We start from the raw sequence: 26,233 nt of genomic DNA on the forward strand, positions 1-26,233 counted from the left end.
TTGTAGCAGCTAGAGTTGGAGCAAGTTTTAGCTAATTCATGCACAATTGGGTTTAGTTCAGTGGTTCCCAACCTAAGGGTTAGGCCCCCCAAAGGGTCACTAAATTTGATGGGGGTTGTGAAGGATCACAAGCCAAAAGGTTGGAAATTACTGGGTTAATCTTTAACAGTGTGTTGTATTTCCTAAATTGATCTCTATCTTGTAAAATCTTAATTTCTAACTAAATCTATCAGATAAATGTCCTGAAGTACAAATTTTCACTCTGAAATCTAGTGAAATTTAAGTATAAAATAGCAAAAAAAAAATCAAGTAAAAGTACCTAAAAATTGTACTCAAGTACAGTATTTGAGTAAATGTACTTAGGAAGACAGGAGTGAAAAGTGTGGAGTAGGAATGTTTTGTCAACTTTTGTTTCCAAGATCTTCAATCTCAACCTTCAAGAGAACATGGACAATAAGTCCTTTAAGTGCACAGAAAAGTGCAGATTTAGAATTGGCGACTCCATCTTCTGGGGTTGTCAAAAAGCTCAAAGAACAATAGTCAAAAGCTCCAGAACAACTACAGAGTGGACACCTGGTGCTGAGAATGTTTGGTTTTCTGTGAAATGACAGGGTTTAAATATGAAGTGCTTTAGTCCTAGTTGTTCTGATATGAACCCGTTCAGTGGAATCCAAATTACTTTAATCAGTTCATATTAAATACAGGATGTATTTCGTCATCTGAACACACTGAGATGTATCAGAGAGCAACAGGTGATGGGAAACTTCTCAAACTGGTTTGAATATTGGCAGCAGACGAACTGTTTCAGGGAGGAGTTGATTCAATATTATGATGTTGAATACATGTAATACGTGACATTGACAGGTGTTTTTATAATTTGGACCACGCCATTTATATCATTGAATGTTTCTACTAAAAAGTAGAAACACCTCTCTGTATAACACAATACAGCTGAACAGCACCAAAACCTACATCTTCAAAAATCCTCAACATCTGAAAACTGTAACTTTCATGAAGCAGGATTTTCTGCAGGTCTGGTGTATCAGACTGCATCAGTGATAGTTTGGTGCACCAAGTACTGCACTGACAGTATGTGATCACATTCAGGGTAGTTTACGTTTCATTGTTGTCCAGTAGGTGACGCCATTGCACTACAGCAGTGCTCTTGGAGTTCAGATTTGGTTATGGAGTCAAACTCACGTCTACTGCAGCTAGTAAACGATCAAACATCAAAATCTGTACTGGCTTCAAAAATGTCACATCAGCCGAGCCCTGCTTTGCATTTAAACTGACTTGAATGTGTGTATATCGCATTTGTGCATGGCTGGCTCTGTTTGAAACAAACCCCTGCCTCTCCATGCTCTAATCAATGAGATAAAACCACAGCATCCCTCTATGTACACATAGAAAACTCGGTGTTCAGTGAAGAAATAACAGAAGCACTGCCAGAGCCTCTTCATGAATGCACCTTGCTGCATTATTTACAGCACTATTTTATTTGATCTTGATATGATGGGCAGACATCTTAAGCTGAAGACGCCAAATGCTTCTTCTCTCAGGCATCGCATAGCAAAAAGACCAAGTGCTGTTGGTTGATCATGAGTCCAAAAAAAGCTAATTAATATGATTTTCTGGATTAGAAAAAATAAACATAAGAGACTAACATGTAAAAACACTTTCTATGACCGGAAATACCTCAAGAATGACAACATATCAGCTATGTACAAAAACATCAATAATATATTTATATATATATTTATATATTTTATCTTCTATACCCACTAAAATATACCAAAGAAGCAGCTATTGGTCAATCTGAGGAACTCGTTCGCCAACATGTTTTTGAAAACAGTTTAAATATCCTTCAGCTGTAAATGTGAAAACTCAAAAAAGGAAAAAAAAAGGGGGGGGGGAACAGAAAGACAGATAAAAAAAAAAAAAAAAAGTCCTGTGTTTATCCTGTGAGCCATTGTGGAATACTGCAGAGTGTGAGGAGGTAAGCCACTTCAACCAGCTTCTCCAGTGGATAAGAGTTTGTTCGAGGATGGACAGTCTTCGACCGTCCAACACAGAGTTCCCAAAGTCTTTCATTTTCAGTTCGTCATCCACTTGCATACAAAGATTCAGACACAGTTCCATGACAACTGATGTAGGCCACAGACAAAATAGAAGGGCACTTTTTTTTTTTTCTCAAAACTTAGCAACCCGGGGATGAACCCTTTTGATGAATTGGGGGGAGGGATACAGTCTGGACTCAGGGAGGGACAAGTGGGTTTAGCAGCCTTCTTGTTTGTCAAGAGTTTGTTTCACAGTTGAATCCATTATCCACCCAGTCTAGCACAAACTTGGCAATATATATATACAGTATATAAACTACAATCATGGACAAGAGAGGCGTGGGAGATTCATCCTTAAATACAAAAAAAGTGTCTTCTGGCGTCCGTGAGTGGACTTTCTGTAGTGTGTGTGTTTGTGGCATCTGAGGAGAAAAATAAGGTCCTGAGATTTGCACTGAGGGTCTTCTGAAGAGAGTGTGATAAAAGTGTGATCTATATAAAACGACAACAAAAGACAAAAATATATTTAAATCTATAGCCTCAATGTGTTTTACGTGGGATGTGTATAGTATGTTAGGAGGGGCTGGACCGTGGTAGGGCCAGTATCCGTCCGTTGGTCTTTCCCCCGTTCATGTGTGTGAACGGGATGTGGTGCTCCTCGTAACTGCCCCTCAGGCCCATGGAGGAGGCTTCATCCCTGTCCAAACACTGCTCCCTCTGGGAGTAGGACGAGGGGTCCAGCGGGATGCTCTCCATGTTTTCCATGTCCAGGTCAAAATCTTCGCTCTCGGGCGGCTTGTTCTCCTCACTGTAGAAGAAGGAGACCTCCTGGAAGGAAGGATGCAGGTCCTCACGCAGCATCTCGATGATCTCCTGGAAGGTGGGACGCATCTTGGGGTTGTACTGCCAACACATCTGCATCAGGTTGTGTCTGGGTGAAGATTCAGAAAGAGTGAGATCATGGTTAAATGATACTGAAGTCTAAATTTTAGTTCACTGTTGCAAGTTGCAGTTTATTTTTTGGATTAATCAGTTGTGTGCTTTATAAAAAGTCAGAAAACCACAAAAAATGTCCAAGCTGAGGTCTTCAAATGTCCTGTTTTGTCTGACCAAAGGTCCAAAACTCAAAGATATCCAGTTTACAGTGATATGTAAATAAACTGACTTTATTCAGATTGTCAGAAATAATTTAGGTATTGCAATACAACTCTTGTTTTCTCAGTCTGTACCTAATGTAACCCTGCTCTTGTACTTACAATCTGTCAGCGCAGTTGTCTGGTCGGTCCAGGTAGCCTCCGTCCATGACAAACTTGAGGACCTGCTCGTTGGACAGGCCCTGGTACGGCTGCTCGGCCAACGTGCTGATCTCCCACAGCACAACCCCGAATGACCTGGCAAACAGGCGGAGGAGAGACAACAACAGCGACACAGGGAGAATGAGGACAGGTCAATTAGACACCTGACAGTAAATGTGTCTGTAAACACTTGACGCCGTGAACAGGTAGAGGCAGTGGCTGCAATGCTGGTAAACAACGCTGGATGAAAAGCACACAAGTGCTCTGGTCTCACATTTTAATATTTGTAATGTGTTTACTGTTTGTTTTTCTGGTCTGGACTCAGGAGGAAATGAATTGCCTTTGGAAGATTAGTATTTGTGTTGACCAACTTATCACAAAAGCACCAAAAATACAATTACAAAGTGAAATGAAATGATCTATGTGTCAAGTAAAAAGCATGGCACTGTACTAAAAGGAAGCTGCAACTGATGAGCTGCTTATATATTCTGAAATTTTAGTTTTATGAGTTTGCAACACAAAACCTGATTTCTTAAAATGTTAATGTCAGGGCTGCTCCACACTCATTTTCTCCTTTAAGAGATAATACTAATACACCCTATCACTTATATCAATATCACCATGTGCAGAACCTATACTGACACATGAACCTAACAATAGAAGTGTCACTGACCAGCAGTCTGAATGTGCAGTGAAGACTCCGTCCTTCAGAGACTCAGGTGCCATCCACCTGACGGGCAGAAGGCCCTTTCCTCCTTTCCTGTAGTAGTCAGTCTCGTAGATGTCTCTCGTCATGCCGAAGTCTGGGAAGAAAAGATGGGATTTATAGTAACAGTCAAATCTGCGCCTGAGTCAAATCTGTCTTTGAATGTTGTTTATTTAAAACCCGTGGCTTTAACCAAATCAAATCTTGTGTCGTGCGTTGTGCTTAATGAAAACCTACCTCCTATTTTGACAGTGAGATCGTGAGCTACCATGCAGTTCCTGGCTGCCAGGTCCCTGTGGACAAACTTCTTGGCGTTAAGGTAAGCCATGCCGTCTGCGATCTCAGCAGCCATTTGGATCATCTCCTTCAGAGTGGGCGGTGGACGCCCAGGGTTGTTCTGAGGGACACAAGAAGAGATTTTTAATTTATGATCTGCTAACATATAGACTACATATAGACATATAGACTTTTTTCTTCACTTCAACATGACTTACTGTTGATTTTGACACCAAGCTTACATACGTATTATTTCTTAGGGCATAAAGAAGCATAAAGAGGCCTGAGCTCCAAACAAGCCTGTGTGAGGTTGCTCCCATATTTTTAGATGACTTTAGTGCTGACTGATAAAAGTCCCCTATCAAAATCCAGCAGCTCAATCCTGATCCTGTTCCAGTCCACCTGTACATTTACATAATCCAAAAGGTGACACTTAAATAGAACATCACCTTGTACATACAAGTCATCTCTACACATACCAAAACTAAACTGTGGAATTTAATCAGGTATGTGTATGTGTGTAAGGTTTCAGCTGACCACTGTGTTTTTACATGTAAAGTAAGTAGACTAAGTATATTTATATTGCATCTTCCTAGATTCAATATCACAAACTGCCAAAGAACATCCTATATGAGCATTATTGAAACACTTCAGATTCACTTTGTCTTGTGATCTCTTTACCTCAGCGTCCGGTCGCAGAGAGCGAAGGTAGCTCTTCAGGTCTCCGTGGGTCATCAGCTCCATCACCACCAGGGTAGGCTGGCCCTTAGACACAACACCCAGCAGACGCACCTGGGAGACAAGGACGGGGGTGTTTTTCATTTCAGTGTAGTCTGGTTTTATCACATTACGCAACCATGAGAATTGCTCTGCTAACAAAAAGGTGAAGCAGCTGCCTCCTCTCACAGTTAAATGCAGGAGAGGTGTGGTGTTTGCACATGATGGGACATTTAGTACATACTGTTCTATGTCAAGAACTGTGTTGACACCCAATCTAGCACTTGTAAATACTGTCACAGATCAATACAAAGACCAGAATGCTTTGTGTTTATGTCCAACATGAATTTCTCTCACAAGAGATGCCGTCTCTCCTTACCACATGGTGGCAGCTGAAGGCCTTCATGACCGAGGCCTCGTTCAGGAACTCTATTCTCTCCCTCAGGCTGGCTGACTCGTTCACCGTCTTCACCGCCACATGTGTTTCCGACTCGCCCTTGATGATGTCCTTGGCGATGCCCTCGTAGACCATTCCGAAGGAGCCCTGACCCAGTTCCCTCAAAATGGCGATCTTCTCTCTGGCCACCTCCCACTCGTCCTCCTCGTACACTGCAAACACATTTCCAGGAATCTGTAACAGCTTATGATGACTGAGTTTACGTGCAAAAGAAAGCAGGTTAGTGGGAGAAACCAGGTCAAGGCAAGAAACTGGATAATATGCCTATTCACTAGCATCTTTACAAGACTAATTACTAATTAGACTAATTACTTGATGATGTCATCCAGAAACATTTTAAGACCTATAAAAAATACTCCTTATTACTCATTCATGTGTCATTGGAAACTTTATTCTTCAATTCTTTGTTTATTTGTAGACACATTTCACAGTTTGCATGTGTAACTCACCTGTTATCCTCTGAATGAAAGTCTCAAGGTTGTGCTAACTTAACAAATAGCATTAGGAAATGTACCAATGGATCACTCTCTATTTTACCTGTAATTAGCACCAAATTAATTATATGATTCTTTCCGAGAAACATCTTAAGAGATTAAATTGGAATTTACGGCCCCATAGAATAAAGAGTTACAGGTGTCTCCTTCTTCACTAAAAAGGTTCATTCTCAGTGTACGTGCACTGGAGGTTTCACGTTTCCACATCGCTCTACTGTGAATTGTACACTGGTCCAAAGCTGGCAGCAGACTAGTTGTCACAAAATCATGCGGGTAGATGCATTAGTGTTAACCTCACATTAAGGAGAGCAGAGAGAAACTTTGCCTGTCCCCAATCAACACTGCCCAAGTCTAGTTAAGTCTATACTCAACTCTATAAATCAATTTTAAAAAACCCAGCTTCTAGAATATAGATGTTTAAAACATTTGCTTACCATCATTAGCACTGAGATACTCTGGGTTTGAAGAAGCGTAGATGGGACCACTTGGCCCTTGAGTTTGACTAAAAGGCAAAAGAGAAAAGCATTTAATTTAAAGGATGGCAAAATACAAAATTGTGAGAAAATGGCACTGAACAGGATATGGTAATTCCGTACTTCTTCTTGAACATGACGAATCCCGCCACAGCCACAAACAGCAGCAGGACAAAGCAGATGACCGGCCCAATAACGATCTTCACAATGTAGAGAGGATCGCCTGTTCAACACATCCGCCCAGACAATGAGTCACATTTTAGGTGAAGAACACACCTAATTTTTTTTGTGCATGTAAATGGCCAGACACAAAAATAAAACTATTGAAATTGACTTACTTGCATCCTGAACGTAGAAATATGTGGGCTCAGTCCAGGATCCGTTCCCGGCCAGTGATGTGGCCCTGATCCTCACTGTGTAGTTCCCAGGATGCATCACTTTCAGCTTGCAGCCACGGGTCACTTTGTACATGTTCCTCGACACGCAATAGTGCAACTCCTGCAGAAGAGCAACACTGAGGCTCAGGCAGTGGACGAAGAAGAAAACAACATCGCTGACAAACAGCTGCTTCTTAACTTCCCAGTTTTAAATATCATGTTTAAAATAACATTTTGACTCATTTTCTGTTTCATGTTTCCGCTGAGTTTTTTTTTTATTGTTTTCCACAGCAAAAAACAGTCTGCGTTTTGTAGACCTGTCTCTATAGCAACTAAAACATGGTGCAATGTCAATATTACTTCTCCATTTAAGTAATCAAAGAAATTACATTACTGAGACCATAAGGCTAAATTTCAAAATACAAGTCAAGTAATAAGTACTGCCTCTCTAATTTGTCTGCACTGCATTGTTAGTTTTAAGATGGTTACATTTAATTTGATTCTCAGTGAAATGGTCTTTCATTCGTAGCCCGAGCTATTGAGTTTAATAAGGAAGGGGAATACGAAAAGTGCTTTCTGCGTAACAATGAATAATTACGTGAAACGGTGAACTTACAATGAACCCATGTACTCAGTGACCCAATGACTCACATCACTATGTACACTAGAGCAATAAAAGCATAACAGATGTGTGTGCATATGTGTGTATGGTGTGTTTCTTCACCTCAGTGTCTCCCAGTCTCTTGTAGTTGACCTCGTACAGGATGATCATGCCATTAGGGGCTACGGGTTCCAGCCACTTGATGTGCACTGTATTTTCGGTCACCTCGTAAGCGATTGGACCCACAATGTCGTCAGCTTTGTCTGCGTAGAACAAAGTCACATGGTTTCATGAATCATAATTCAACTGAACCTCAGGTTTGTTTGGAGTAACCTTTGTTGCAGCCACGTGACATAGTGCATAGTGACATGTTGCATTTACATGATTTTCCAGTTTCTGTCTCTACACTGTTAGCTGTAACATAAAGGAAAAATGAAACGTTACAAAAAACCTGGAGAGGAAAAGAAGATGAGCTGCATAGTTAGCCTGGCCAGCAACAGAAGGCTCATGAAACTGTGTAATTTCCTCCATAATTATATGTAATTCTGATTGACACAGGATGTTGGGGTGGGACAGAAGGGAACTGCAGAGTCAAATAATAATTATCTATTGATTTGTCACCACAAGTGACACCTTTCTTATTACTCAAATATTTTTTTCCATTGTTAATATAACAATATTTATAACTGCAGCTTTAAGAGATTGGAGTAAAATGTGCAATGTGTAACTCAAAGTGCAAAATGTACCAGTAGTGAAAGTTTCAGAAGATGCTAAAATAAACAAATGTGAATCCTGAAGTTCAGTTCTTTCTTATTAAATAAGGAAACTTCCACAGGTGCTGATAATGACCGGGTTTATTACATGTACCTTCATCATCTAGCTCCTCATTAACAGACAAACTATCACGAATTTTTACCTTCAGGCATTGTGCGGGCGCTGACATAGGCTGCCATGCTGCAGCGGGCCTGGTCAGTCGGGTGGTTGCAGGCATGGATCTCAATCTGGTAGCTGGTGAAGTGCCGCAGGTTGGAGATGACAGTGGACTCTTTGGCGTGGACGGTGACCACAGTCTTGGTGCTTTCGAATGTCTCCTCGTCCTCATTACCAGGGATCTGCGTACCTTCTGGTGGGCTGGGGGCAGTGGTGTGGAAGAGGTGGGTTCGGTTGGCGATGCCCATCACGGAACGTCGCTGTCTCGTGCGTCTAGACAAGGCAAGGCATGTTTAAAATGCACAGAAGATATACATACATATTTTTTATTTATCAAACCATAAACACTTGATGGGGTTGGGGAACACGTCGTATGAACCACTTTTCTTCCATGCACCTGACGGGTCTGTAAGCTGAATCCCTAGTACTCCAGTGACACTTAGATAAGCATAATATGGCAACACGATTTGAATCAGTCCTAATGACAGTATTTTGCGTGATCAAAATACCAAACACAAGATAATGCAATGAGAACTTTAATTTGTTGTGTGGGAAGTTAAACTGGAAGCAAAGTTGAACTGGATTGAGTCTGACAACATGAGGGCAAGAAAAAGAAAAAAGAAAACCTAAAAGCCTTTCGGATTTAGTCCAGCTCCACTCAAACCTCAAAAAACAATTCCCTTGAGGACAAACTTCATGAGTGACAAAGCACAAACAGTACAATTTTCTTAATGTTTAATTCTTAAAAAGACAATTCTGTTGTCAGTTGTCTTACTTGATCTCAAAGACTTCATTGTGTAGGTAATTCTCAAAGGTTTTGCGGTACTCTGAGTCCTCTTTCTCCTTCTTGAGCTCCTTGTCGGTTTTGGGGCAAGCACAGCACCGTGTCCCCTGGCCCTGCTCCTCTGTCTGGTTCCACTTCTGCTCCTCGTCACTGTCCACCTGAGTGGGTACCCGCGATGGCAACTTCATCCCTGGTGAAATGGGGTCAGACACGGCAACGGGGAAAAAAACAAAACAAAACAGAAACTCAATCAATCAATCAGAGAGAACAGCTGCGATTAACACAGACACATAACATAGTCTTATGCACAAGTATCCACATAACACACAGGCCTGAGGGGCATGTCTGTCATTGTCTTCCCCAGGTCCTCACCCTCTCCAGTGGAGGTAAATTACTAGTGACATGACCTCCCCGCAGACTCCCATCTTTCTGGATGTGTGGGAGTTATGGGAGTTCAAAAGAGGAAAGTTTGGGCTTGGTTGTGTGTTAACATGGAAGGGCGGTGATGGCAGGGCATCGACATAGGTCAGGCTGTGACAGGAATAATTCAACTAAGATAAATGTCTGAACTTTGAGTGAACCTGAGCCAGAGTAGGGGGAAGATCCTGATTGTTTCAGTGGTGGGTTTTGCACAGTTTAAGTTACATAAAGCCACCCAAATAAAAGATTCCTGCACCTTTACTGCACCCAATTTTCTTGCATGGTCAGTACACAATAGTACTATCCCTATCAAGAACAATGGTTCAATTCACATCAAGATCTCTATGCTTAAAATGTACTCAAAGATAAAACCGCTCTGCAGTCTCATCCTGCAGCAGCACCATGAACACTGTGCCTTAGACATTTCTCTGCTGTCATGTGGAAATGTTTAACTCCAGCTTTGGTGATTATAATAGTTTCATTTAATTTTATGCCACTGTGGGCTGAGCCAGGGCTTCAACAGCTAATGAAACCTTCCTTGAAAATGTAAAAAAAATTATTGCCATCCAGTTCACAGCAAGACTTCTTTTCCTGGTTCTAAGCAGATTTAAATTTTTGGTGGTTAAAAAAAAAGGTGTAAAGTTTGTTGTGGTGGATTGTGTCCTTTAGCTGTGTTGATTTATACATAATGTAGGTTGATATCTGGAAAATCAAAATAAAATTCTGATCTAATATTGTAAAGAACATGATTTAGACCTTATATCAAAAGCGCCCCGAGATAACTTCTGTTATGATGTGCTGCTATATAAATATAATTTGACTTGACTTGACCTGATATGAATTACCCGTCAAAGAGAATCAGATCACAAAGTCATTACAGAACGTCCTGTGAGCAGACTGGAGCAACCTGAAGGAGTCAACAGCTTTGAGTGTGAAGAGCTCTTCAACTAATGGAAAGCTGGCAAAACACATTCTTTCTTTCTCTTGCTCTCAGACACAGTCAGACACACAAAACCACTGAAACGGAGACAGACACAAGAGCAGGACTACCACAAACAATGTGGCTCACCCTTCTGACAGTAGTCAAACTTGTAGAGCTCGCTGGCTTCAGGCTGGCGCTGGCAGAAGACCAGGTAGTGAGTGATGTTGCCGTTGGGGTCATTGGGAGGTTTCCACTTGAGGATGATCTGGGAGGAAGAGTTTGATGAGGAAATTGGGTCCAGCGGGACCGAGGGTTCTGGGGAGAAATCATAGAAATACAGAGAAAGTAGTTAAGTAAGGAGGAACATTTACTGCTGGGTACAGGGGAGAGTAACAACATATATTAAATGTCACAGTATGAATAATGAAAAACCCTCATAAACAGCTATACTTCCTACAGCATACATGTATTTATTTTTCAAACCATCAATCACTTTATTTGCCCCCCCAAAAAAAGACAAATGTTAGTCCATCGGCAAAACAAAAAACACATCAACACCTTAAAAACAAGGCTTTAAAGCTATTTAAAAATAAGTTAAATTATGAAGAAAAATATAAAACCTGAAACATTAAGAAGGTCTATAATGGGAATATATGCTCCTGTCATGTAAACGCATTCAGGATGTAAATACACATGATGTAAATGTCAGTGGAGGCACTTCGGTGACCTTCAGTAACACAGAACTGTCAAAAGTCAGTTTCCTGAAAAGCTGATTTTCTGTAAGTAATTTAAATAAAGGTTTCTGCCCTATAAACTTTTCTTTTCTGAAATACTGCTAGCATATAAAACCATGAGCTGATTGTTTTTAAAACCTGGCCAGTTTCCAGTTTCCCTCATGTAAAAGTGAATTTCATTATAGCTTTACCAAAGAAAACAATAATTACCCTCCAAAGGACGTCCTGTGAAAATACAGTAAATACTGAAAAGATTATTATCATAAAAGGTTGTACTTTTTCTACTTTTTGATTACATTAATAGGTGACCGAGATAATATCTAATGATTTTTTTTTTCCAAATTAAAACTCATACACTCGTGAAGAAAAATGCTGTTTCAGTCTAATTTGCATTTCATGTCACACTTTACTGGCAGGGTGTTGCTCTGTGCAGCTGCCTGTACTGGGTATTCCCCCCCCCACCCCCCTGTTTTTCTGTTTGGTAATTACACTACTTGATGTTTGTGTTCCCCAAACATAGATCAATTTGGAATATAAACACTGTCAGCGCTACCAATTCACATTTTCTCTATAGTTAGTAAAAGCCAAATAAACAAAATACTGATTTTCTTACTTCTCACCCTCTGTCCCAGTGCTGGTTTATTATTTTATTTGTTTTTGTTTAATTGTGGTTTTCAGTGTGTCTTATGGTAGTTTTAGTTTAGTTCTTTTTTTGTGATTGGCAGTGGTTTAGATTTTTAGTTTCAGTTCTAGTTTTCAGGAGTTTTGGCAGCAGTGGTATTTTGTATGTTTCAAAATTTTGTTGTGAGAGCATAAAATTAAAATTATTTATGTACATTTTTCAACACGCCTTCATTTCCTCATATAAAATTGTGACTTTATCCAGTTATGATACCTTTTCTCTTATTTTAAACTGATCAGTGCAAAAAAAAAAAAAAGCCTTATTTTATTTGTAGAAACTTAAGGTCTTCAGTTTTAGTTCAGATTTATGCTTGCTGACACTGTTTATGTAACATCTTGTTTTGGTTCCTCATTACTGTAAGAACTCTAACAAATCACCAACTTTACATGATATGCATCCCAAATGGTGCATGAGTGAAATTTCCCAAATACTTCATGTATGACTTGGTATGGCTGAAAGGTACCTCATATTTTAAAGTTACATATTTTCCTGTTCTTAATTCGACCTTACTTCATAAACATAAATTAACAGCACTAATGCAGGAGGCATAACAAACATGAGTCAGTGTGTGGTTTGCAGAAGCAGGAGGGGGACCGGAACAAATGCTTACTGTGTAAATCATCCCCCTATATGTGTTTCTGCCTTATCGCCCGATCACATCAATGTGGTCAGACAATAAGAAAGTAGAAAAAGAGGTTACCAGCGTCATGTGGCTTGAACACCGACTGGCATCACCTTATATCTGAGCGTTGACGAGACGTCTTTTGAGTCAACATATGAATGTGATTTTTGAGTGGGAGGCAAAATAAAAGACACCTCGCATTTTAAAAATGTCCTGGCCTGAAGTGGAGCAACATTTCTGAGAAGACGGTGGTAAAAATGATCATTGAACAAAGGCTGAGATGTTGACATTTGTACATTATGTGTAGCTTGTGTAAGCTGGAGGATAGATGTGAGGGAGGAGCGGTGCGTGAGGATGCCAGACTGAACCCTAAGGAGACACACAGACCTGAGCTTCGTTGACACAGTGTGATTACGCTGCCCCCGTTTCATGATGGTGCAACACACTGGTCCGACTGCATTGTCAGACTAAGTTTCACCAGCAAAGGCTTATTTGTGATGACAGCTTTGCCCTTCTAACAAGGTATGCTGGTAAAATATGACACAGACTGAGAGCGGGCAGAAAACAACCCTCCCTTGGCTGACTGAATGATGCTTCTCTGCTGGAAGCCTGTTTTATGTGAGTGACGGTTGTCATGTTGTTTATCAGGAAGGAAATGCACATTGTGTTAAAGGAAGCCAGTCAGACAGGCCATCATGATTGTGACAAACCCAAAATGCACACGACACACTCTGTGGGTGGCAGAGTACAATTAGGTTCTGGGGAAGAGATTTATGATCGCTGCATGACCGGCTGATGCAGACACCTTGCACGAGGTAGCGCCCTGTAGGTCGGTGGCACCCCAGGCGAATTGTGCCATCTGTCTTCCTCTTCCCAGTTCTTGTGCCAAGGACATGTTGGCAGCAGCCAGACTGACACACACCACTCTGAATCCACCAGTCAATGATAGTAACACCGCAGGAAATGAGGATTCAAGATGAGCCTAAAAATAATTGAATGAACTCTTGTACAATCTGAGGAGAATTTGTTACAGCGGTGACTCAGAATGCACATACAGGCCTTTTCCACTACGAGAACTTCACACAACCATAATCTGTACTTACACAAGTTAGATTTTGGACATTTAAGGCCTTCTAATACCACATATAACTCAATATCTTGTTTTCAATCACTTTGGCACCTGGACTCCTGAATCAATGCTGAAATAAGCTCTGGACAACCACAACAAGGGAGTATGTGTTTGCTGAAGAACCAGTGAACAACACAAATCTGAACCAGTCTTACTGGTGGCGTTGGTGCGAACATAGATGATCTCGCTCTTGGCTCCGTGGACCTGGTGCTCATCAGAGGCTGAGAGCTGGGTTTTCACCATTATGGCGTACTGCGTCCAGGGCTTCAGCGGCAAGATGAGATGACCCGGTTCAAACTGCTCTTTGTCCCCCTCTGTGGCTCGACGTGGAGGGTCCACGTCAGCTATCACCCAGCTGTTGGAGCCGCAGGCGTCCTGCCCATCAAACTCGGTTACGTTCTGAAAAGGTCTACGTGGGGGGAAAAACAATAACAGTATCCAAATGAAAAGTGTGTTATACGTAAGCCTAAAATTGTATTTCCCTTGAGAAAGGATATTGAGTTTCAGTTTGATGTTTTCCAGCGATTTATCATTGCATTTACTGGACCAGCCAGGAGAGGAAAAGAGCTGTGTAAACACCACTGAGACCAGAGAGACCCCCAAATGATGCAGGTTCAAACAGAGGATTTTCCAGGATATTTTCTGATGATATTACTACTGTATGGGGCTGTCGGTTTCTCAGAAAAAGAACAGTTAGATCTGAACAAGTGAGAACTAAGAAATTATTTATTCAAATGAATTCAATGCAACCCACATAACATAAATTGTAAAATACAGTGCGGAAATGAAGAGGTGCCTTCATATTTGTTTTTGTGGTGATGCTACTGCAGGCAGTTATGTTTTAAAAAGAGAGCTAACAGCCTGATCTTTATGCATAATTTTTCCATCTGTGGTGCTGAATACAAAATATTTCCTCTGATTACCTCTCATTCGGCTTGGTATCATGATTAGTTTTCTAGTTTCCTACATTTTCTCTCTCATTTTGGTGACTAGGGAGAGTGTGATTGCCTGGTTCACTAAGAACATGCAATGGACCAGAGTGACGGTGCACATAAACACTTAAAACACACTCAGGGAATTCAATTTCAAAGGGCAAATTCAAAGGGGAATTGCAATGATTTTCCATATCAAAGTCTGTTTATTTTCTCAGGGAGAAAATGAGTTGTATGAAGACCTACATGGCTCCAGAAGAAGCCAGCTGGGGCTGAAAACTACAAGTGTTAAGATGCAAAAAATTTGTGGGTGTGAAGTAAGAAAAAAAAGTGTCTCTGTCAGTGGTCGAGCTGCATCGAGAGTATTGTAAGTGTCAGGTTTTCAAAAGTAAGAAAAATGTGTGTAGTAAAAAAAAGATGATATTTCTCGCTCTGTTGCATCTAATTTGGAACTTTTTAAAAATTGTTCATCGAGAGCCCAACAGTGTTACAGAAGTGCAATGCTTGAACTCTGTGGAGTTCTCGTTTAATCCTTAGCTTACCGTAAGTGGTGTCATCCAGAGTGGCAGAACAGTAGCTAAGAAACTTCTAAAGGGAAATGACACCCAAAATAGCATTTTTCGCTTCTAGGTGAGAAAAAGTAGCCGGGAAGAAAATTATCATAATCAAAACTAATATCACTTCTTGAAAACATACACACATTTCAGAGAAAATAAGAGAGGAGAGCTCAGAGAAACCTCTAAGGGACCAGCAACATCACTAAAAGTTGTTTCGACTGATGAATCAGCACAAACAACAAACGATATGTTTGCCATAAATTTATCTTATCAGTTAGAAGATGCATTGTTTTCAGATGTTTATATCTTGTCACAATTTCTCTGAAAGTGTGATGCAACGAGCCAGTGAAGCAGGAATTGAAATTATCACCATCGACCAGATCTCACTGATGTAGATGTTTCTATTCAGCTTCTTCTTATCTATGAAGTGCTTCAGCTGAAAGCAGCATTTGTCTGGTAGAGATCCAAGTCTGATTGTGATTGTGGGTGACTGATGACTGAAAATTAACTTACGCTTCTTTGTAAAGCACCATGAATCCCAGCAGGTCTCTGAAGTCTGGCGGCCAGAAGGGTTCCCACTTAATCATTATTTTATCGCTCATGGTTCGGATCTGGGTAAACTTCAACACGTGGTTCTCGCCTGAGAAGAGACGTTGATCAATTAAAAGCAATAAACAGCAGAATACAAGCTTTGAAATTGTTCTTATAGGGAGACATTGGTGGAGAAACATCTGCTTTCGTTTAATTAGTATGAAAACAACCCAATGTCCTGGGGCAGCTGCCTACCTCCACCTACTCAATCACTTTAAGTAGATTAGGTTTACATAAGAGACTGTTCGCCACCTTCCTAAATTACGATGAAAAACTGATTTAATGTGCTTTGGTCTTTAGCTGACAAGCAAACTATATTTCATTTACTTTATGTACACACGTGAAAATCATTTTTTGCCTTCAGTTAGGCTGGATGGAATTACGTAACTGTAGAGCAAAATAACAGTTCAAGGACCAGAGCTGAGCGGTATGGCTGAGTTAAGAATTCAGTAGGGTAATAGCACATTTAGGATAAAAGCCTTCCTGTATGCTGGGACAGGAAAGGGATCAAAGTCATCGAGCAGGAGTCAGTGGACAGCTGGAGAAAGATCAAGGAGGCCATTCATATCCGATGCCAGACACTATCCTTAAATGCAGACAGGGGTTATAATCTCGCATCTATATATGACCACCTGGTATTGACAATTAACACCCAGCCCATGTGATGACAAATGAACCAATTCCACTAATTAATGCAGACCGTGAAATGCAGTCAAGAGCTCAGAAAAAGCTTTTGGATTCAAGATGAACCTTTGGGTTAAGATTAGTTTGTCATGTGCTTGCCCTGGGTCAAGAATGAATTTCCATGCACTAAACTTCCTGTTTAATGTGTTAATCTGTTTGCCCGTTTAATGTTAATTTCTAAACCGAGTTCAATACCTTTAATTGTATATTCACTCTAATGCTTTTGCTTTTTTTCTGTGCACTAACAAAAACAACAGAAATCCTATATCACCGTGTCACCATGTTTAACAGTTGGTTGTTCCCATTAAACTGTGTCAGTAAAAGGTCTGCGGGAAGACATCTGCAAACACCACAGGACAGGAAATGACCATCATAACAATAACTATCACTATGTTTGCATCTGTCCCAAGGCCAGCTTTGTGTTTCCTGTTGCCATAGTAACTCCAGCAACAATTAACATGTCTCCAGAAACAAGGTTCTTACATGAGGCCTGGTCTCCGTTGGTCTTGGAGGCGATGTCGTTCTTCACTTGCCGCTCTTTGGTTCCCGTGACCTCCTCCATCTTGCGGATCTCAGCCATGCAGAGTTTGGAGTTGTAGTGGAAAAACATGCGCCCCCGCTGGATGGTGAGCTTGTGTTTGGACCAGTCCCAGAGCTGCCGCAGATTCTGGTTATCCAGGGCATAAAAAGAGTAATTCCTAGAAAAGAACAAACAACACAGCATGAACATATTTTTCATGATCCATTTAATATTTGGCACAGGTTTTTCTTATTTTTAAAGGCTTGTTGAGTAACATGAGTAGAAAAGTATTTCAGTATGATTACTCTACAATTTGCATTGTGCCCATCCTTTGCCACTTCTACTGTAAGCGTAGCCCATTGTGCTACAACTGTCTTCCACCTCGGCTGAATGAAGCCTCATATATGATTTGGGAAAGTCTAACCAAAAACAGCTACCACAGTAAGACATTTAGAAAAGGTCAGTCCTTCCGCTTTTAACTCATAATTACAGGAGGCGGCTCTGAAATGGCGAGGATGAGATGGGCTCAGAAGACGGAGTCTCACCCGATTTCCTGTTCCTCTCCACGAATAACACGGAGTTTGCGGAAAAACGAAAGGGACACGAGGGCGTAGGAACGTCGCACTGTCAGGTAGCCAGTGATCTCCTCCAGCTGGCCCAGGCTGGCCTCCAGTTCAGCTGCTATGTTGTCTACAGAAAACCAAAAGACACAAGTCTTTGAAGTGACTCCTGAATCTGCAGCAGGCTTAGTGCAAAAGCTCCCAGGCAGCTGCTCTTTGGCACCAAACTGTCCTCTTCTGTCTCTGTGTTTTCAATTTTAGGTTCATCTTCTTCTTTTAAATCACAGTCTTATTAACCCATTCAGTCTGCCCTGACGCAAAAATGATTGTTTTTGGTATATTTATATGTGTACTCATGGTCAAATTCAAAGTCCACAAGCATAAAACTCTCACTGCTACTTATATACTTCGGTAATGAGAATTATGTTCAATGTGTTTAAATGTAATTAAATTACATTAAATTAATCTATGCTGATTTTTGTTATTCATACAGTTCAAATTTGTTATATGTCACAATAACCCACTTGGGAATTACCACCTTGTTTTCTAGAAGCACAGTTCATTTTATTTTATTTTTACTGCTTGCTTGCTTGCTTGCTTGAAACATGAATCTCTCTCTGTTATCATATATTCTGAACTTTAAATGTGATTCAACCAAACGAATCACAGATACTCACTTCCTCCACGCAGATTGATGACGAGGCTCCCATTGAGAACAGTGCAGCCTCTCAGAGCCTGGGCAGCAGTGACAGAGTCCACAGTTTTCAAGCCCATACACACCTTAGGACAGAGCCCAGCACAGGGAGTGCAGTTCAGCCTGCAGAACAAAGGAAAAAAGAAAACAAACAAATCCTGATCAGAACAACTGTTTAACTGTGTGTTGGTGTGAACTACGTTACTGTCATTTTCAACCTTCTTTCAGATTCTCTTCAGCACAGAAATATCAGAACCTTAAACCTGCAATTCCTGAAACCTGGCCATCCCATGGCAACAGAAACATGCAGTGAACACTGACTTATTACCACGTTTTCAACTGATATGGCGAACGTGATAGCAAACAGTTGTCTATTTACACATCAGCAGACACAGAGCAACATTAACACTTGGGATTGTATTTGTGTCCACCTGATGAATGTAAGTTCAATGTTCACCCTCTAGTTCTTCTAGTTCTAATATCTGGCTTTTTAGCAGCTAAATGTTCCACCGTGTGAACCAGTCTCTGAACTGTCTATCTGGTGTTTGGTGCTGGGCAGGTAGTGCTCAGTGGGTTTCACAGCTTTACACTGAAAGCAGCCGCCTGTGGCAGGAAACAGTGATGAGAGTCGGGGGAACTGCAGAGCCAGGTGATAAGTCTCTGAAGATTCAAAACTACAAGCAACGCCTTTCACAAACAAGTAGTCATGCGATCAATTGTTATGTGAAAATATTTATTTGAGGCGCTTTAAATAATCTCTTAGCTGCACGGCACACATTAAAAAAAAAAAACAACACTTGACAGTTAAACTTGCCTGAGTGCCAGTTTGAACTTTAGTTTTGTTTTAACTAAAAATGAACTAACCCAAAACTTGACCTGTTTTCATAACAAGTCTTTTCTCATAACAGGTAGATGGTTGTGCCTTTGTGTGCCAACCCCGTTAACCTATTTCCTGAAAAGCCGTCTGTACAATCCCCACAGTCATAATGCGGCAAGTGCAAACTTTGATGATGTAAAATCCAAAGTACACAGCAATCTCTACAGCCTCTGAGATTCCCACAGCGGCCTGATCTTTTAGCAGCGACATGCTGCAGAGAACGTTTTTTTGAAGGTTTCAAATTGAGAGAATTAAGGTTTAGAGGATTAGATGATGATGGGCTGTTTGCTTGTGGTCGTCGTCCTAGGTAACACATGTGTTGAAGTATTATTGTTGCTGGCTGGTTTGTGAGGTGAGAATGCCTTTGTACAGCAACAGCTGAGTAAGTTGTCAGGGCAATTACAGAAGCATGAGCCATTTCTTTTGTGAATGCCAAATAATGGAAGCTGGTGGAAGCTAATGGCTCTGCAGTTTTTATTGTTTTCTTTTATCTAGTATAAATACATGATGAATATATATAAGTATATTCATCATGTATTTATACTAAATGCAAAAGCCTAACTAATAAAAAACAAAATAGTTGAAAACAGTGTTTCTGTGTCCTCTGAATAAAAAAGGTCATGGGGATTGTTTCTTTATCTGGTTCACTTTCATTTCCACAGCTTTAGTTTTAAGCCAGAAACGGGGTGGAGATGCCAAAGAGAAGCGATGAGCAATAAGGGGAACAGAAAGGGAGTTAGAGAGAAAAGGCAGAGATATGAGCACAGCTGGGTTCACCACAGGTCAACAGTAGCCTAAAGGTTTCGATGAGCAGCACTGTTGATTTAAACCCCTGGCAAGAGGTGACCACATCTGCAGATCAAGATCTGAGGGGCTCCTGCTGACTACATTTATTCAAGTATTATTCTGAAAATTTGAACGGTGGAGCTCTTCGACAACACCACCTCCACGTAAGCGACACACATGCAATGCAGGCCAAAGGAAATTATACAAGAATTTTAAAAATGTATTATAATACTTCATATTATCAAGATATAAAACTAGCTGAATGTAATTAGCTTTCTAAAATAAATTTAGATTAATGTGATGTATTGTAACAAAGTGATGTTCACTTTATCAAGATTCATTTTAATTATTACAACAAACTCTATTGTTTCCTAAAATTAATGAGTTGATTTCTGTTAAATCACCAAATAAAAACATACAAAGGAAATATATAAAGAATATTTTGTATTTGTATTTAAAGTGTGATGAAGAGTTGCACAACTCAAAATGTTTGACTTATAATAAATCAGAGAACCTCTCAATTCCTGTTTGATTTAATAGCACCTCTTTGGATACGTGTGCCTTCTTTTTCTGATTCAAAACCTTGGGCCTGTTGGGCAGCAAGCAAAAAATCAGTGGCTCTCTTTCCTTCTCAGTAATCTCTAGGGTGCACTTGAGCAAGGCACATCGCTCTTACCTGCTCCAGTGGAGCTGGATGTGATCAAAGTGTCCCCACTAGTAACCTCTCAGGTGTAAATGTACAGTATGTAACTCTGTGCATGTGAAGCTGCATGTTGCCGAAATGGAGATTATGTGCTTGGCAAACCCTCTGTGGATAAATAAAGGCTGAAAACACACATGACGACACAAACACTGCAGCCGCAGCAGCACAATCACTTTTCCTTGTCATCACCATTGTCACTGACAGACTGCCTGGACTATGCTGCTGCAGTTGCTTGCCAGACAGACCCTCTATCTCTCTGCAGTCAGCCAAGCGGGGAGCTGAGGCACAGCACGCCGGGGAACTGACAGTCCGTCCCCGAATGTCTCTCTGACTCCTCTGGTGGGTAACGGCGGGCCAGTCACTTAGCCATGTTGTAACAAAAGACAACAAGTCTTGAAAGATCCAGCTGCGGTTTCAGCCTCCTAGAATGATTAGGGCTGTCTGGAGTGTCTGTGCTCGTGGGCACGCCCACACTAATCAACAGGCCCGTCACGGTCAATGAAGGTGTCAAGGCAGTGAAGGTCAGCGCAAGTACAACACCCTTCTGTAAAGAGGGAAGTCTGTTTGGATGCAGCTACAAAGATTGACGCATAACAGGTTGCAAATTACAGATGTACAGAAAAGGGGAAAAAAACACTTCCACATTTGCCTATAGCTTGCACACTGCAATGCAGACACCAGCGGTTGGTAAACAACCATCAATTTTGTGCAGCAAGTGGGCGACTAAAAAAAAAAAATAAAATGAAGCAGATGGATTTAGAGTCAAAATCAGAAACACAGATGTGCCAGCACTCCTACTGCGCTGCACCACTTTGACCTGGTTGTCTGCAGACACACACACACACACTCACACACAGACAAAAAAAAAGAGGTGTATGTGCACATATAAAGAGAACTGTCTGACCTTCAGCTTCTGCACTGTCATCCTGTGCTACAAAAAAACACAGTGACGAGCAAAACTGAGGCAGGAACCTATGCAAGATTTCTGTTTTGTTTTTTTACATGTAAGACCATTTTTAATTTGACACTGAATTTGTATACTTATATTTTTTTCTTTTGATTAATTTCTCCATCACTATTAAAACAATGGTGGTCATTCACTGTAATTTCTCTGAGACCACAGTGATGTCTTGTCTTTTTTTGTACCTATATTCAGTTCACTGTGATATATGACAAAGAAGATATTGAGATATCTGAGAAGCTGAAAAATTGCTTGAAAGATTAATGAAGCTCTTCAATGAGCTGCAGTTAATTTTCTGTCTGTCGACTAATCAATTAATCAAATTGTTGCAGCTCCAGCTATTGTTCTCACTAGTTTGTCATTTGTTTTTACTGGACTGCTATATGACATCCTTTGTAACTGTCTGTTCTGAGATAAAGATCAGACATTAAATGTCCCCCCTGAAATAAAGACTACTTTTTATTTGTTGCATTTCTATTTTTTCATCTGTGTCACTGATCACAGCTCTGAATCAATTCGCTTTTCCCCATTTTGACCAGAGTTTCTGGGTCAAATACACCAATCAAATGATTACTGCATAATACTCCGAAGTTCATGTAATAATAATAATGTAGTATGCCAAATGCATTTATAAATTAAAGCACATTTTTATTTTTAGCAGCCTAAACCAATACCTTTTTAGGGAAATTACAAGCATGTGGGAGATTCAACAAGTTGGCAAGCTACTACAGTATTAAATTCTGGCGTGTTTGTGTGTTTACGTGTATGCATGAAGAATATTTAGCCGGCTTCACTGATTAATCATTGTTCCTTCAGGCCATTAAGAGTCCAGCAGACCAGCATGAGTGTCCACTTACCCCGAGGAGTTGACGGTGGTGTAGCCGGAGGGACACTCAGGGATGCAGGCACCGTTGTGGATTACGTACTCGTGGCAGTCGGGGCTCTTCTCCCGCTTGCATCTGTTGTGGAGATCCTGGCAGAAGGAGTAGGAGACGCAACGCCAGCCCTTGTAGGTGAAGTGGTTTTCGGGGCAGTGCTCCACACAGTTACCCTCATGCTGGAGGCCGCGGCAGGCCACGCAGTGACTGGCTGAGTTGGGCTTCAGGCAGCCGCCCAGGCACTGGTCGTGGCAGCACTGGTCATCCTTGGTGCAGGCCCGGTGTTTGCACTGAACTGGACACACTGCAGGTAGGAGAAGAAGAACAAGGTCAGGCCAGTAAGAGAAACTCATCACATGAAATTAAGGTGAGTCATGTGAAAGGAAAGGGTTATGTATTAAGGTTCTAATTTGAACTGCAGGAAGAGAGACACAGGAAACAGGAGCTTATCACCATTCAAACCCGTACATATTTCAGTTCCCCAGATGGCACAGACAATTTTAATCAGGCCCCAGTGACAGTATATCTCTGTATCTTTAGCTCCACAAGAAATCTCATATGGTTGTATCTCTCTGTCAGCAGGGGTGAAATCCGTCCTCACAGCACTAGCCAGCAGCCCATAGGATCATCTGCCATTTGCCAACAAGCTGAATACAAACAGCAGGGATTTAACACTAGTTGACAAAAGACAGGCGCTTATCCAGAAGGCTTGGTCAAAGTGAGACAGAGACAAAAGAAAAACTGGCTTTTAAAGCATACAGCATTTTGCAAGTAATACACGTGGAAGATGGCTTTGCTTGGTTTCGTTCTTGTCTTTATGGATCTGTAGACCGAAACAAACAGCACTGTATATTGGGCAAGAGCTATTACACAAGAGCAAGGAAACATGGGGGGAAAAAAATCATAATAGAGAGAAGAACTAAGTATATATCACAACATCTGCTCAGATATGGAAAATCCTGAATCAAAGAGTCTAGCTGGTTAGTGCTGAATCAACAGAAAACAAATTGATTTTTATAATTATTTATTTTGTTTTTCACTTTAATGTTCACTGAGGAAAGATTTGCAGCATTACGTGCACAGCACTGTGTCGCAATTCATGATATAAAAATAATCTCACAACATCATTACAATGGCACATGATAAACACTGATGAACTGCAGATCTCTTGGCTGCAGTGCCAACTGTACAAACAAGCCCCAAATCGTCTAAAGTAGCTGAACAAAATTTAAGCGCAGGCCTCTTTCTAGCAACATGGACACAAACACAAGCTCCTTGTGAGCACGCAGAAGAAATCAACGCTGACAGAAAGAAACGGTGTTCTGGCAGTCACACAAACACACAAACAAAGGTTCAGTGATGTTTCTGGGGCGTAAACACATTCAACTAAGGACAAAGACACAAGTCTGTAGGTTGGCTGTTTATGCACACGTCTGCATGTCTGTCTGCCTGTAAATAAGCATGTTACATAACAGACTCTCAGGATTGGCAGGTGTGTGTGTGTGCGTGTATACAGCAGTTTATGTGTGTTCTGTTGTCTCACTGCAGGTGTGAGGACAAGTGTGCAAGGATATGTGGAGGTTTCTCAGAGGTAAATACAGAAGACTGACCTGCCTGCTGAGATTAGCTTCTCATCCATGAGAGCCAGATTAAGATCGTTCAGCAGCACGGGAGATAATGAGTCACTGAGGTTAGGGGCAGGTTACAGGTCAGATCGTAAATATGTGAGCATGTAAGTTATTTTATGGGTCTGAACAAACATTTAGCCACGTAAAGCAAAACTGGGTGCTGTGTTCTCAATAATCTGTTATTCTTTGCAACTTTCTGAACTCTGTATTGTTAAGCATGACTCAGTGAGCATGTGTCCAAAACTGCTTGGCTTCATTAGTGTCATGAGGTCAGCCCTTAAACGAACAAAACAACACGGACCCCCCGTGCTCTCACATTAACGGAGGTAAGCTCTTGAAGCACATTAAGAGTGTATGTCTGGGGAGGGCAGCAGCAATATGAGAATGGCAGTGAGAGGGGGAAGCTAAAGGGGGCACAGTGCTAGAAAAACAAATGATATAACCACCTTTTATCTGCGTCAGTGTGCTAGTCTAAATAATCTGCCCCGCAATGGGATTTACAAACAGTAAGATGATTTCCACACTGATAAAAAAAAGCAAAAAAAAAAAAGAAAATTTCATCTCATTTGCCTTCCACCTCCAAAGTTCATTTCAAAAGCTGCCCTGCACACATATCCACACACACGCACACAAAAGCTTTGCTGTCTGCTCTCACTTGACTCCTGATCCTGCAGCAGGGCTCCATGCCGGAGTACAGACCCAGCAGAAGATCCACCCTCAGCCTTAGCCAATGTGTTGGCTAGCTGTAGAAGCTAGCCATTCAAATGGCCTCTCGCATCTCCAAGGAAGACAGGCGCACAGTTTAACCCTTTGTGTCCCTCTCGCTTCTCTTCACTCCCAGCCAGTCAGACAGCAGCAGCAGGGGCAGCAATTGGAGGTATGCAAGAAACCGACAAGAGAGCCACATAGTAACAGGCTGGGGCTGAACTAAAGCGAGCTGCACTGCACTGCTCTTTCAGCCTTCTCACCACCATGAATCGGCTGCTTTTATGCTAATCTAAAACACAAGCAGGTCTAATTTAGTATCTTTGGTTTCTTTTTGTCATGCACATAAATTTGGGTGGACACAGAGGGAAGAACGCAGCCCTTGAGCAAGCTCTCAGAAGTCCTTTTTAAGAGAAACGTGGTGCTTTCTTCAGTAACGGGTTCAGACTCTTGCTGAGACAATCGTGTTATGTCAGTATTGTGCTGAACAGCTCCCTGCCTCGGGTGATGGATCATGCCTCATCATGTCTACAACTCATTAGTAGTTTTTACAGACTTCAGCGGGCCTGGAACAACTGCAAAATTTCCATCCAGATCAAGATATATGTCTGAACAACTGACGCCTCCTCTTAAAAAAAACTGACTGAAATTAGTTTAATTAGTTTGTGTCCAATATATTTTTCAATAATGTCGGATGAAAATGTTTTCCTTCTAAATGGATGCATATCATTTTTGACTCCGATCCAACACATGTTGCAACAGGCCTTTTAATTATTATTCAGTCAACGATGACGACTACATGTATGTATTTATGCAAGAGTCCTAAATAAGATATAAAAAACACTGCATTAGAGCTAAAACCAAGAGCTGGGTTAATCAATTTATTAGTCAACAGAAAATTCACTGATTAACCACAAAATTATTTGAAAGATTAACTGTATTGCACCATCTTTCAGCTTAAATTAAACTGAAATTAGTTGTTTGTTCGTGGATTAGTGAAAAGACAGAAAATTAACAACTATTTTCATAATCATTTAACTGTTCCAGTTGTTTAATCAAGCAAAAATGCAAAATATTTGCTGGTTCAAGCTTCTCAAATGTGACGATTTTCTGCTTTTCTCTGTTTTAGGTAAATTTAAATTGAATATTTTTGGGGTTTGGGCCGATGATTGGACAAAAAAAGTTTAAGAACTTGTGACTTTCTGACATTTCACTAAATGACTGTTAAAGGAGTAATTCTCAGAATAATGAATGATAATAATAAATAACTGTTTGTTGCAGCCCTACAATCCATCTTGTTTAGGCTTAAATATTACATGATGATGTTTTAACAGAGGCTTTTAGGGGGGGAAAAAAACACAGGGGTTAATGTGGGTCAATCCATTTCAGTGACTGATGTCAAGCCTCAGACATGAGCTGAGTGCCACCTGAGAGAACGAGCGGGCAACCACTTTCATGATGCACCAAAACAAACCCCTCAC

At 40.9% G+C, this 26,233-nt stretch overlaps 1 protein-coding gene across 1 annotated transcript in view; it reads right to left on the reverse strand.

Moving 5' to 3' along the window:
- Nucleotides 1-679: 679 nt before the first annotated feature.
- Nucleotides 680-26,233, reverse strand: part of insra (insulin receptor a) — a 48,309-nt gene continuing 22,755 nt past the window's right edge. The window contains exons 3-21 of the mRNA XM_041054490.1: nucleotides 22,399-22,723; nucleotides 18,198-18,337; nucleotides 17,506-17,650; nucleotides 16,924-17,138; nucleotides 15,679-15,805; nucleotides 13,832-14,085; nucleotides 10,657-10,824; nucleotides 9,159-9,357; nucleotides 8,370-8,656; nucleotides 7,577-7,716; nucleotides 6,814-6,973; nucleotides 6,599-6,698; nucleotides 6,437-6,504; nucleotides 5,431-5,660; nucleotides 5,016-5,126; nucleotides 4,296-4,455; nucleotides 4,026-4,155; nucleotides 3,314-3,448; nucleotides 680-2,988 (exon numbers count right to left, since the gene is read on the reverse strand). Of these exons, the coding sequence (XP_040910424.1) occupies nucleotides 2,631-2,988; nucleotides 3,314-3,448; nucleotides 4,026-4,155; nucleotides 4,296-4,455; nucleotides 5,016-5,126; nucleotides 5,431-5,660; nucleotides 6,437-6,504; nucleotides 6,599-6,698; nucleotides 6,814-6,973; nucleotides 7,577-7,716; nucleotides 8,370-8,656; nucleotides 9,159-9,357; nucleotides 10,657-10,824; nucleotides 13,832-14,085; nucleotides 15,679-15,805; nucleotides 16,924-17,138; nucleotides 17,506-17,650; nucleotides 18,198-18,337; nucleotides 22,399-22,723 (3,452 nt within the window). The 3' untranslated portion in view covers nucleotides 680-2,630. The remainder of the gene's footprint in view (nucleotides 2,989-3,313; nucleotides 3,449-4,025; nucleotides 4,156-4,295; nucleotides 4,456-5,015; nucleotides 5,127-5,430; nucleotides 5,661-6,436; nucleotides 6,505-6,598; nucleotides 6,699-6,813; nucleotides 6,974-7,576; nucleotides 7,717-8,369; nucleotides 8,657-9,158; nucleotides 9,358-10,656; nucleotides 10,825-13,831; nucleotides 14,086-15,678; nucleotides 15,806-16,923; nucleotides 17,139-17,505; nucleotides 17,651-18,197; nucleotides 18,338-22,398; nucleotides 22,724-26,233) is intronic.

Source organism: Toxotes jaculatrix, chromosome 14, assembly GCF_017976425.1.
Source record: "Toxotes jaculatrix isolate fToxJac2 chromosome 14, fToxJac2.pri, whole genome shotgun sequence".
Lineage (NCBI taxonomy): Eukaryota > Metazoa > Chordata > Actinopteri > Toxotidae > Toxotes > Toxotes jaculatrix.